The sequence below is a fragment of the Leuresthes tenuis genome, unplaced genomic scaffold (assembly GCF_036924035.1).
Source record: "Leuresthes tenuis unplaced genomic scaffold, fLeuTen1.0.hap1 SCAF_19, whole genome shotgun sequence".
NCBI lineage: Eukaryota > Metazoa > Chordata > Actinopteri > Atheriniformes > Atherinopsidae > Leuresthes > Leuresthes tenuis.
In genome coordinates this window covers 2,889,639-2,903,591 of record NW_027325373.1, presented here as the reverse complement: position 1 = coordinate 2,903,591, position 13,953 = coordinate 2,889,639, and the positions used below count along the sequence as shown (strand labels likewise).

Sequence of the window (13,953 nt, the reverse complement as noted above, 5' to 3'; positions counted from 1 at the left end):
GAACATCAGTCCTGATTGCATATGAAGCTGCTGGTTAGTTCAGGTTCAGTTCAGGCGGCTGAACAGCTGTTGATGATTTTAGGGCTAATGCTCGTGCATTAGCAAAGGTGGAAGGTCATTTCCGTACGGCTAAACTGTCATCTCATGTTTTCTGCCATGCTTTCCAATGCATGGTTGAGCTCCTCAGATCCTCTGCTTCAGCTCGATGGGCACGCTGCAGAACATAGGTGTCAAACTCTGGCCCGCGGGCCAAATTTGGCCCGCAGTGTAATTATATTTGGCCCGCGAGGCAATTTCAAATTAATATTAGAGCTGGCCGCCAGTATTATACGGCGGCAGCGCTGTAACACCGCTTATACTACAAAGGCCATAATGCTCTGCTGTAGTTTTGGCGCGTCAATTAGGACAGAGGCAGACATGCCCCCTCCTCTGTGTCAGTAGCATCTATGCTAGCGGTCTTCTTGTGCCCCCCGCCTCTCCCCCAGACCACACTTTGACCTCAAACCACAGCTGTCACTGTTACCTACCAAAAAATGGCCAAAAGAAAGGCAGAAAATAGAACTTTTCTGGACAGGTGGGAGACAGAATATCTGTTTATGTAAAAGACAGACCAGTTTGGCTTGTTTGTGGAGCCAAAGCGTCAGTAACTAAGGAGTAACTAAGGAGTAACTAAGGAGTAACTAAGGAGTAACTAAGGAGTGACTAAGGAGTAACTAAGGAGTAACTAAGGAGTAACTAAGGATATAATATTAGACGACACTATGAAACGAAACACCAGGACAAATATAAGGACCTGGACACAGCTCAAAGGAGCCAGAAAGGAGATGAAAAGAGGTTTATGTTATTTTATTTTCACATTTATTAGCCTGTGTAAGAAGCTAATTTTGACATAAATCAGAAGGCTGCAAACAGAAAGGAGGCATTACATTTTTATTTTAATCTAATTTAATATGCTATTGATATGTTTTTATTATTATTATTAGCAACTCAATTTCACACCCCTGGACTTTAAAGTTAAGCCTTGCTTGTTCAGTATTCATTGTTACATCAAAACTTGTTGGGCTCCATATTAAAAGGTTCATTTGTTCAACCTCGGCCCGCGGCTTTGTTCAGTTTAAAATTTCGGCCCCCTGTGTATTTGAGTTTGACCCCCCTGCTGTAGAAAGCTGATGTGTCTGTGAGGTTCTGATTTAAAAGGCAGTTATAGGCGAACTCGTTCATGAATGCTCTCAGAAACGGGGACCTGACAGCCAGCGTAGCTCAGTGTGTATTAGCAGCAACTGATCCTGTGCAAATCTAATCTTTACATCCTCTTTGGGGGGAGCGTGCACGGGGACCCCGCTGCTTTAGGCCGAGGCGAGAGAGAAAGGACGCGGATCTCCTGAATTTGAAGTGTTTCAGAGCAGCAACGCTGTTTTCTTTTGGTAAAGGAGCAACTTCCAGCCTCGGGGAATTGGTGTTGCTCAGCTATCCGGTAACATCACAGTGCTCAGGAATCTGTGGTGGGAGGCTTGATGAAAGACAGAACTTGAGTGCGAGTACCTGGCATGAAGAAGGAACTTGGGAATCCAGCACTGGGAGGTTTGGAGGAGGGATAACCCGGTGAGTCCCTGTTGTAGTCGGCTGTACTGGCAGACGGAGCGTACACCTGCAACACAGAAACAGAGCGTCACGCAGAAATCACACTTTCCATTGAGTCAGTTTCCACTTCAGACAGCTGATCATCACCATTTCTTCTCCCCACTTAGTCCAGATTAAACCAAACTCTACGTATTTATCTACATGTTTGTTTACTTTTTTTATTCGTTTGACCCTTATTCAGGCATAAAAACAGTATTTAGGTTTAAAAGTGTTCATAAAAAGAGTTAAAACTACAACTCAATGACAACATATTCCCAAGTCTGACCCTTATTCAGGCAGAAAAACAGTATTTAGATTTAAAAGTGTTCATAAAAAGAGTTAAAGCTACAACTCAATGACAACATATTCCCAAGTCTGACCCTTATTCAGGCAGAAAAACAGTATTTAGATTTAAAAGTGTTCATAAAAAGAGTTAAAGCTACAACTCAATGACAACATATTCCCAAGTCTGACCCTTATTCAGGCAGAAAAACAGTATTTAGGTTTAAAAGTGTTCATAAAAAGTGTTAAAGCTACAACTCAATGACAACATATTCCCAAGTCTGACCCTTATTCAGGCAGAAAAACAGTATTTAGGTTTAAAAGTGTTCATAAAAAGAGTTAAAACTACAACTCAATGACAACATATTCCCAAGTCTGACCCTTATTCAGGCAGAAAAACAGTATTTAGATTTAAAAGTGTTCATAAAAGGTGTTAAAGCTACAACTCAATGACAACATATTCCCAAGTCTGACCCTTATTCAGGCAGAAAAACAGTATTTAGGTTTAAAAGTGTTCATAAAAGGTGTTAAAACTACAACTCAATGACAACATATTCCCAAGTCTGACCCTTATTCAGGCAGAAAAACAGTATTTAGGTTTAAAAGTGTTCATAAAAAGTGTTAAAGCTACAACTCAATGACAACATATTCCCAAGTCTGACCCTTATTCAGGCAGAAAAACAGTATTTAGGTTTAAAAGTGTTCATAAAAGGTGTTAAAACTACAACTCAATGACAACATATTCCCAAGTCTGACCCTTATTCAGGCAGAAAAACAGTATTTAGGTTTAAAAGTGTTCATAAAAGGTGTTAAAACTACAACTCAATGACAACATATTCCCAAGTCTGACCCTTATTCAGGCAGAAAAACAGTATTTAGATTTAAAAGTGTTCATAAAAGGTGTTAAAGCTACAACTCAATGACAACATATTCCCAAGTCTGACCCTTATTCAGGCAGAAAAACAGTATTTAGATTTAAAAGTGTTCATAAAAGGTGTTAAAGCTACAACTCAATGACAACATATTCCCAAGTCTGACCCTTATTCAGGCAGAAAAACAGTATTTAGGTTTAAAAGTGTTCATAAAAGGTGTTAAAACTACAACTCAATGACAACATATTCCCAAGTCTGACCCTTATTCAGGCAGAAAAACAGTATTTAGGTTTAAAAGTGTTCATAAAAAGAGTTAAAGCTACAACTCAATGACAACATATTCCCAAGTCTGACCCTTATTCAGGCAGAAAAACAGTATTTAGGTTTAAAAGTGTTCATAAAAAGAGTTAAAGCTACAACTCAATGACAACATATTCCCAAGTCTGACCCTTATTCAGGCAGAAAAACAGTATTTAGGTTTAAAAGTGTTCATAAAAGGTGTTAAAGCTACAACTCAATGACAACATATTCCCAAGTCTGACCCTTATTCAGGCAGAAAAACAGTATTTAGGTTTAAAAGTGTTCATAAAAAGTGTTAAAGCTACAACTCAATGACAACATATTCCCAAGTCTGACCCTTATTCAGGCAGAAAAACAGTATTTAGGTTTAAAAGTGTTCATAAAAAGAGTTAAAGCTACAACTCAATGACAACATATTCCCAAGTCTGACCCTTATTCAGGCAGAAAAACAGTATTTAGGTTTAAAAGTGTTCATAAAAAGTGTTAAAGCTACAACTCAATGACAACATATTCCCAAGTCTGACCCTTATTCAGGCAGAAAAACAGTATTTAGGTTTAAAAGTGTTCATAAAAGGTGTTAAAACTACAACTCAATGACAACATATTCCCAAGTCTGACCTTTATTCAGGCAGAAAAACAGTATTTAGGTTTAAAAGTGTTCATAAAAAGAGTTAAAGCTACAACTCAATGACAGCATATTCCCAAGTCTGACCCTTATTCAGGCAGAAAAACAGTATTTAGGTTTAAAAGTGTTCATAAAAAGAGTTAAAGCTACAACTCAATGACAACATATTCCCAAGTCTGACCTTTATTCAGGCAGAAAAACAGTATTTAGGTTTAAAAGTGTTGATAAAAAGAGTTAAAGCTACAACTCAATGACAACATATTCCCAAGTCTGACCCTTATTCAGGCAGAAAAACAGTATTTAGATTTAAAAGTGTTCATAAAAGGTGTTAAAGCTACAACTCAATGACAACATATTCCCAAGTCTGACCCTTATTCAGGCAGAAAAACAGTATTTAGGTTTAAAAGTGTTCATAAAAGGTGTTAAAACTACAACTCAATGACAACATATTCCCAAGTCTGACCCTTATTCAGGCAGAAAAACAGTATTTAGGTTTAAAAGTGTTGATAAAAAGAGTTAAAGCTACAACTCAATGACAACATATTCCCAAGTCTGACCCTTATTCAGGCAGAAAAACAGTATTTAGGTTTAAAAGTGTTCATAAAAAGAGTTAAAGCTACAACTCAATGACAGCATATTCCCAAGTCTGACCCTTATTCAGGCAGAAAAACAGTATTTAGGTTTAAAAGTGTTGATAAAAAGAGTTAAAGCTACAACTCAATGACAACATATTCCCAAGTCTGACCCTTATTCAGGCAGAAAAACAGTATTTAGGTTTAAAAGTGTTCATAAAAAGAGTTAAAGCTACAACTCAATGACAACATATTCCCAAGTCTGACCCTTATTCAGGCAGAAAAACAGTATTTAGGTTTAAAAGTGTTCATAAAAAGAGTTAAAGCTACAACTCAATGACAACATATTCCCAAGTCTGACCCTTATTCAGGCAGAAAAACAGTATTTAGGTTTAAAAGTGTTCATAAAAGGTGTTAAAGCTACAACTCAATGACAACATATTCCCAAGTCTGACCCTTATTCAGGCAGAAAAACAGTATTTAGGTTTAAAAGTGTTGATAAAAAGAGTTAAAGCTACAACTCAATGACAACATATTCCCAAGTCTGACCCTTATTCAGGCAGAAAAACAGTATTTAGGTTTAAAAGTGTTCATAAAAAGAGTTAAAGCTACAACTCAATGACAACATATTCCCAAGTCTGACCCTTATTCAGGCAGAAAAACAGTATTTAGGTTTAAAAGTGTTCATAAAAAGAGTTAAAGCTACAACTCAATGACAACATATTCCCAAGTCTGACCCTTATTCAGGCAGAAAAACAGTATTTAGGTTTAAAAGTGTTCATAAAAAGAGTTAAAGCTACAACTCAATGACAACATATTCCCAAGTCTGACCCTTATTCAGGCAGAAAAACAGTATTTAGGTTTAAAAGTGTTCCTAAAAAGAGTTAAAACTACAACTCAATGAAAACATATTCCCAAGTCTGACCCTTATTCAGGCAGAAAAACAGTATTTAGGTTTAAAAGTGTTCATAAAAAGAGTTAAAGCTACAACTCAATGACAACATATTCCCAAGTCTGACCCTTATTCAGGCAGAAAAACAGTATTTAGGTTTAAAAGTGTTCATAAAAGGTGTTAAAGCTACAACTCAATGACAACATATTCCCAAGTCTGACCCTTATTCAGGCAGAAAAACAGTATTTAGGTTTAAAAGTGTTGATAAAAAGAGTTAAAGCTACAACTCAATGACAACATATTCCCAAGTCTGACCCTTATTCAGGCAGAAAAACAGTATTTAGGTTTAAAAGTGTTCATAAAAAGAGTTAAAGCTACAACTCAATGACAACATATTCCCAAGTCTGACCCTTATTCAGGCAGAAAAACAGTATTTAGGTTTAAAAGTGTTCATAAAAAGAGTTAAAGCTACAACTCAATGACAACATATTCCCAAGTCTGACCCTTATTCAGGCAGAAAAACAGTATTTAGGTTTAAAAGTGTTCATAAAAGGTGTTAAAGCTACAACTCAATGACAACATATTCCCAAGTCTGACCCTTATTCAGGCAGAAAAACAGTATTTAGGTTTAAAAGTGTTGATAAAAAGAGTTAAAGCTACAACTCAATGACAACATATTCCCAAGTCTGACCCTTATTCAGGCAGAAAAACAGTATTTAGGTTTAAAAGTGTTCATAAAAAGAGTTAAAGCTACAACTCAATGACAACATATTCCCAAGTCTGACCCTTATTCAGGCAGAAAAACAGTATTTAGGTTTAAAAGTGTTCATAAAAGGTGTTAAAGCTACAACTCAATGACAACATATTCCCAAGTCTGACCCTTATTCAGGCAGAAAAACAGTATTTAGGTTTAAAAGTGTTCATAAAAAGAGTTAAAACTACAACTCAATGAAAACATATTCCCAAGTCTGACCCTTATTCAGGCAGAAAAACAGTATTTAGATTTAAAAGTGTTGATAAAAAGAGTTAAAGCTACAACTCAATGACAACATATTCCCAAGTCGAGCATGGCAACAGTTTAAATCCATCACTTTATGAAAAATAAGGCAAGTTGGCAAGGCAACAATTCAACAACAAGGGGATTCAAAGTGCTTTACAGAGACATTAAAACAGAAGAAATAAAAAGCAGGATTTAAAATTTAAACAGAAGAAAGAAATAAGAACAATAGATAAAATCAGGAGTTAAAATATGTTTTGAAAATCAAGCTTATTCAAATGCAGCTGAAAATAGATGTGTTTTACACATTGTATTTTTTAAATGAAAAGAAAGCTTTTTCAGATTTTTTCCAATCATTTACCCCCAACACCAAGCTGGGGGGGGGCACTGTGCCTGATCTACTGCTAACCAGATTCTGCATGAGTCACAGAGCAGATTTTCATGGACCCTGGTGGAGAGCTGCAGCTGGAGCACCTTTCAGAGGTCAGTTTGGTCAAATGATGTGAGAGCAAAGCTTTTACTGGTGACCACAGCACCTCCAGCCTCTCCACTACGACTCCCACAGTTCCCAGTGTTCCCCTACCAGTCAGACCAGTTTGATGACTAACAGCACAAAGCTCTGGTTGAAACTCTGCAGCAAACATGTAGCAAACATGCAGCAAACATGTAGCAAACATGTAGCAAACATGTAGCAAACATGCAATAAACATGTAGCAAATATGTAGCAAACATGCAGCAAATATGTAGCAAACATGTAGCAAACATGCAGCAAACATGTAGCAAACATGTAGCAAACATGCAGCAAACATGTAGCAAACATGTAGCAAACATGCAGCAAACATGTAGCAAACATGCAGCAAACATGTAGAAAACATGTAGCAAACATGCAGCAAACATGTAGCAAACATGCAGCAAACATGTAGCAAACATGTAGCAAACATGTAGCAAACATGTAGCAAACATGCAGCAAACATGAAGCAAACATGTAGCAAACATGCAGCAAACATGTAGCAAACATGTAGCAAACATGCAGCAAACATGCAGCAAACATGTAGCAAACATGTAGCAAACATGCAGCAAACATGTAGCAAACATGTAGCAAACATGTAGCAAACATGCAGCAAACATGTAGCAAACATGCAACAAACATGCAGTAAACATGTAGCAAACATGCAGCAAACATGCAGCAAACATGTAGCAAACATGTAGCAAACATGTAGCAAACATGTAGAAAACATGTAGCAAACATGTAGAAAACATGTAGCAAACATGCAGTAAACATGTAGCAAACATGTAGCAAACATGCAGCAAACATGTAGCAAACATGTAGCAAACATGTAGCAAACATGCAATAAACATGTAGCAAACATGTAGCAAACATGCAGCAAACATGTAGCAAACATGTAGCAAACATGCAATAAACATGTAGCAAACATGCAATAAACATGTAGCAAACATGCAGCAAACATGCAATAAACATGTAGCAAACATGCAGTAAACATGTAGCAAATATGTAGCAAACATGTAGCAAACATGCAGCAAACATGTAGCAAACATGTAGCAAATATGTAGCAAACATGTAGCAAACATGCAGCAAACATGCAGCAAACATGTAGAAAACATGTAGCAAACATGTAGAAAACATGTAGCAAACATGCAGTAAACATGTAGCAAACATGTAGCAAACATGCAGCAAACATGTAGCAAACATGCAGCAAACATGCAGCAAACAAGCAGCAAACATGTAGCAAACATGCAGCAAACATGTAGCAAACATGTAGCAAACATGTAGCAAACATGTAGCAAATATGTAGCAAACATGTAGCAAACATGCAGCAAACATGCAGCAAACATGTAGAAAACATGTAGCAAACATGCAGCAAACAAGCAGCAAACATGTAGCAAACATGCAGCAAACATGTAGCAAACATGTAGCAAACATGTAGCAAACATGCAGCAAACATGTAGCAAACATGTAGCAAATATGTAGCAAACATGCAGCAAACATGTAGCAACACCAGAGACCAGGTGAGGCTTCTCCTCAGCAACACAGCGGCTGAAAGCCAACACTGAGCCTGAGTCTGAGTCTGGTCATGCCTGCGACTGGGCGTCCCCGCAGCATGCCTCCGTGCACGCCTCTGTGCGTGCATGTGCATAGCGTGCATGTGCATAGCGTGCGAAACACTCAGCCATGACGCTAGCTGGCGCTGCATGACGCAGACCCTGGAACAGCTGTTCAAAGCGCTCTTCTCACTCCGCGTCCCACACTGATTCACAGCGAAATAAAGAAAACACTCTGCGGCTTCACCTAATCCGCCTCCATCCCTCAGACTAAAGACACGGGTTGCCCTGTTAACTGCAAAGCATTTGCATATGGATGCTGCCCAGATGTGTTCAAAACAAACCTGGTGATGAAATGCAGAAGGAATAAAAGACGGAGATGGGAAAAAACACTGGGGGGCATTATAAAAAGTATCATCTCACTTCCCACACTCCTCCAGAGAAATCATTAAAAACAGAAAACAGCTTAAAAAGGTTTCAGTCAAACGAAAACCTCATGCTTTCTGCTTTTATGTCTGATTTCCTTTAACTGTCCCGCGCCGTTATGTGAACTGAAAACTAACAAACACGTCATTTTTACGTCATTTTCAGCCCAGAATGCGGCTTTTCCAGATAACTTGTGATTTATGACCAATGACATCAGGCTGAGGCGGACTCAAACCTTTATTTAACGCTAACCTTTGTCTTTGGCAGTTATTCCCACTGAGAATAAGAGCCTTTGCTGCCACTTTCAGCTCCTCACACTCATTGAATCCGGTTACTTTGAGCCACTTTGACACACTAACACCAGCAAACAATTTGGTCCAGACTCTGTTGTTGTTCACATGTTGGAGGTGGGCCCTGACCACTGGTTGGGGGGGGCTGTTGACTGTTCTGTGTATCTGTCCCACCTTTCCTCACTTTGCTCTCTTTTCCTCCTGTTTAATTTCTAAATGATTTTATGTCCATGTGACATTATTGTGGTTATTAACTTGTGTTTCCCTGTTCCAGCAGGTATCCTTTGAATGGTGTTATGGTGTTTTTCCTCCTCTTTTCCCTCTTTTCTGTCTTCTCAAACCCCAGCTGGTCCAGGCGGATGGCCACCCTTCCTGGTTCTGGTTCTGCCAGAGCTTTCTTCCTGAGTCTGGTTCTGCCAGAGGTTTCTTCCTGGTTCTGTCAGAGGTTTCTTCCTGGTTCTGGTTCTGCCAGAGGTTTCTTCCTGAGTCTGGTTCTGCCAGAGGTTTCTTCCTGGTTCTGTCAGAGGTTTCTTCCTGGTCCTGGTTCTGCCAGAGGTTTCTTCCTGTTAAAGGGAGTCGTTCCTTTCCACAGTCCCTCAGGCTCAGGACGGGAGATTGGACTGAAGACAAGTTTCGGTCCAATCTGTTGGTTTCCTTAGCTCGGATATTATTTTTGAATTGGCTCCATATGAATTAATTGGATTATGATTACAATGAATTGAATTCCAATTGGCTTGAATTGGACTTTATTATTTAAGTGCCTTGAGATGACAATTGTTGTAATCTGGCGCTTTATAAATAAAGTTGAATTGAATTGTTGATGTCAGCACAACGCCTACTAAACTAAACTAAATAAAGCACATATAGCGCCGCACTTTGTGAGTAAAAGTAACCAAATAGTTATCGGCTCGGCTTACTTCCTGAGAACAGCGAGGCGCCGAGAGACGGCCATCAGAACATCTGAGGAACACTGGGAACTGTGGGAGTCAGCTGCTGCCATCAGGACACACCCCACAACGTGCACGCGCACAACGTGCACGCACACAACCTTGAGTTCACAGATGTAAGCTGCTCGGAGAGGCTGCTGCCGTCCCACAATGCACCTGGCACATGTGAACACATCCAAATCCCTCCGTTTCACACAAACACACTGCAGAGTCTGCAGAAGTCATCAGGACTGGACCAAAAGCCCCTCTAACTTCCTCCTCCTGCTCCCCTTTGAGAGCTGGATCTCTGCTCTGATCATAAAACCACATTTATTGACCCAAAGCCTGCACAAGCATGCAGAAACACACTGAAACACGCACCTGTGCTCGTGTTGACCCTGTTATGTCTCATGCATTTCAGGCATATTTTCCCACTGAATGTGTTGCTGACGAAAGGCTGGGATTTGCTCGTGCTCGTGCACGTGTGTTGCAGACAGACAGGGACAGGTGCAGAGTGTGTTCAAGTCTGAAGAATGCCGAGAGGCACAATAACAACCTTATTTCCTGCAGTCGCACACACACAGACGTGGAAGCATGAGCATTTCCCACAGTCAGCTCACAGCCAATCAGAGAAAGTCTCAACTGGGTTGTAATTTGAATTTTAACAGATGGACCACAAGCCACAGAAATAACGCCGACCACTGGACTATATGTCCGTTCAGTAACTTTCTCAAAAGGCTCTTTTCCATAACTCAGCTGGATTCTAACAGAAAAACCTGTGGTTTAAAGGAACATGTCAAAACAAATGTACTGTTATTATCTGAAGAATAGTGTATTTCTACATGACTTTTGACAATAAAAAGCGAGCCCTGTCATTAAGATGAAACCACCCAGACGAGCAGAAACAGAAACCCTGCCTTTGGATTCCAGCTGAGACACAAAAGGAAGCTGGATCGATGTCTTCCTGGTCCATTCCAACCTGTTTATTTCTACTTATCTAGCTTTTGTCTTGTCATTTTCAGTCAGCGGTGACCATGAATTGTGCCTTTTCCCTCCGTGACCAGAAGTCCTGGACAGAGGTATTTGTTCTATGTCCAAAAGAAGAGATTTTAGGTCTTTTTTTCTCATTTCCAAATATAAAAGTGCCGAAGAAGTGCTGTGAAGGCTTGATAAAACCAGAGAGATGCTACAAGCGCGGCAGCTCAGTTTGTCGGGCCTCGTGATTCAATGAGGACCGACTCTTAAGTGCAAATTGAACTTGAACCGGAGCAGTCCTGGCAACAAGCTACCTTCAGGTTGCTGTCAGCATGTGGGTTCAGTGGAATCAGAGACCCAAACAGCAGCATCACCACTTCAGGACAGTTTCTGAGGCTGTGTGCGAGGTGCATTCACTGACCAATCGGATTTCTCATTGAATGATGCATTTACTGACTCCTAATAAAAGGAAAATAAAAAAAGGACCTTATTTTCCAGCTGCAAATGGGCTGATTCTGATAGCTGGTGCAGACTTATACTCTAAAAGATCCACGAGCCCTTTAGGAACCACTTATTTCAGCTCGTGTGCTGATCTGACCCCAATAAAACAGCTGTTTTAGCACAATTAAACCGCAATAGAAACTTACTCCCTGCTGTACCACGACAGAAAAAAAAAAGAGTTTCTACTCTTCAGCAAAGTGAAACCAAAACAGATGAAACAGTTGTGCACGCAGTGAGAGGCGTGCACGGAGGTTAACGTGAACCAGTGGAAGCCACAGAAGAAGAAAAAGGGGAACATCTGTGGATGTGAAGGCAGCACATCATGCACTCCTCGGGTCAGTTTTCTCCACATAGAAAGGCCTCAGCTGGGATTCAAACCGGCATCCCTCTGGCCGTGCACCACAGACGCTTCACCAGTCCAGGAAAAGCGCACGGCCACAGACACACGTGCACACGGCCGACCAAAAGGCAGCAGCTGATGTTGGAGGCGAGCACCTTCTCACCGTGGGACCACAGCAGAAATCAGCACAACAAATGCAGCTTCAAAGTTAACAAAAGCCAGATGAAGCTGCGCGTTCTGTGACAGAACAGTGAGGAAAAGCCGTGTGGCAGGTTGTGCAAAGCCGTGATCTACAGCGCAGCAGAGCCCCTGATGGATTTCAGCTGAAGTGGTTGTGTAACGCTGGACGGATTCGGAGAATCTTCACAGAACATGAAACATGGTGGAGCTCATCAAAGCCTCGTTCGACTTCGCCCTCGGCACAAAAATGAAGCCACATTCCATTCAAAACTGGTTCCTCATGGAGCTCAAAAGACACACACGTGCACACACACGTGCACGAGTGCTGCAGAGCAACCAGCTGTCCAACGATGACCCGACCCAAAGGTTCAGAGACACAGTTCGCTCACTGTATCCAAAACGTAACTCAATCTAAGAGACAGGCAGGGTTAACTCCTCAGAAATCTAGCACCTTTAAACCTTTAGACACGAAGGCAGTGATGAGAGCCGAGTCTCTCAGTCTGAAATGTGCTAACAAGCACCAGAAGTGATGACTTCAGATTGCTTATTTGTTCTAATCAGCAGTCAAAAAACCAGGAGAGGAAAAGGCACCAGATCCTCACAACAGACCCATGAAATCATCTTTTAAAGGATCTCTGCAGCTCCGATTTAATCTGCCGCAGAAAGAATGAAACAGTAAAAAAGTCGGATCAACTGTAAGTGATACGTGAAAGACAAAAGCAAGGCAGGAAGGTAAGGAGAAGCAAACTTCTGTGTTTCACTTTTTACTTAAAAGCCTCAAGGGTTTAGTTAGAAACAATAAAACACAGCCGAGTGAAATGCAGATAAAAAGACAGCAAACAGAAACAAAAGAGGGGAGAATGCAGAGGAAGAAAAGAGGGCTTTTAGTCTTTGTGCAGGGTCTTCTCCCAGTTATTGTCTCTAAATGTGGGGAGCATCTGTTCAGCCGGCTGCCTCCACCTCTGCTCCGAGTGAAGAAAAGGAGCCATGGCTGCAAATAAGGAGAAGAGAAACAGGAAGAAGCTGCTCTTCCTCCTCTTCCATGACACTTTGGACACTTACGGTCCAACAAGCCGATCGTGTGGCTGAAGAAGATGTTTGCTGACCGGCCAAACTTCGATTTCTGAGACGAGGGAGGCGCCAGTTTGCATCATCCTTCCATCCGGTTTCCTGTCACGTGACCACAGTCCTCGACACTTAAAAACACGGCTTGTATGGATGCATGCAAGTCGTCATCAGTCTAATTCTGCTCACCTGGCCTCCGAGTTGGTTAACAGCACTGAACCAAGCGGGGACGTCCTTCCAGGTGCTTCAGAAAAATACTAGCAGGTGATTGGACGAGGCACCTGTCAATCAACACTGAGATAAAAAGCCACAGCCAAGATGCTGTTATACCAAAAATCCACCTGTTGCTACCTGCTCAGGACAATAATCGTCCACCAGAGTAAAAACAAACCAAAACTAGAAAAAGAAAACCAAACTAAAAGCCGGGGTTAGGTCTTGCATCGTGCACGGGATGCACGGTCACATCGGCCTGCAGATGGGATGACATCACTGTGGGTCCTGGTCATGATGCACGGCCTGAAACTTGGTTGAATTGGGAATGGTTGATCTCTTTGTGCAGAAGGTTATAATAAAGGATTTTTGACAGGTTTGTGCTCACTGGAAGGCGGTGTGATACGATGCATTAAGGTATCAAAAGTAAAGAAAACGACAGAAAAGTTCAGTAATGGGCCATTTGATCATTTTTAACATCAATTTCTCTTTTTCTTTGAACTTTTTCAGTTTCTTTAAATGGGTTAGGGTTAAAAAATGTGATTAAAAAATGGGTTAGGGTTAAAAAATGTGATTAAAAAATGGGTTAGGGTTAAAAAATGTGATTAAAAAATGGGTTAGGGTTAAAAAATGTGATTAAAAAATGGGTTAGGGTTAAAAAAATGTGATTAAAAAATGGGTTAGGGTTAAAAAATGTGATTAAAAAATGGGTTAGGGTTAAAAAATGTGATTAAAAAATGGGTTAGGGTTAAAAAAATATGATTAAAAAATGGGTTAGGGTTAAAAAATTTGATTAAAAAATGGGTTAGGGTTAAAAAA

At 40.3% G+C, this 13,953-nt stretch overlaps 1 protein-coding gene across 5 annotated transcripts in view; it reads right to left on the bottom strand.

Moving 5' to 3' along the window:
- Positions 1-13,953, bottom strand: part of tcf4 (transcription factor 4) — a 236,508-nt gene that overhangs the window by 40,679 nt on the left and 181,876 nt on the right. For all 5 annotated transcript variants that reach the window (XM_072372628.1, XM_072372629.1, XM_072372627.1 and 2 more), the window contains one exon: positions 1,543-1,648. In XM_072372628.1, the coding sequence (XP_072228729.1) occupies positions 1,543-1,648 (106 nt within the window). The remainder of the gene's footprint in view (positions 1-1,542; positions 1,649-13,953) is intronic.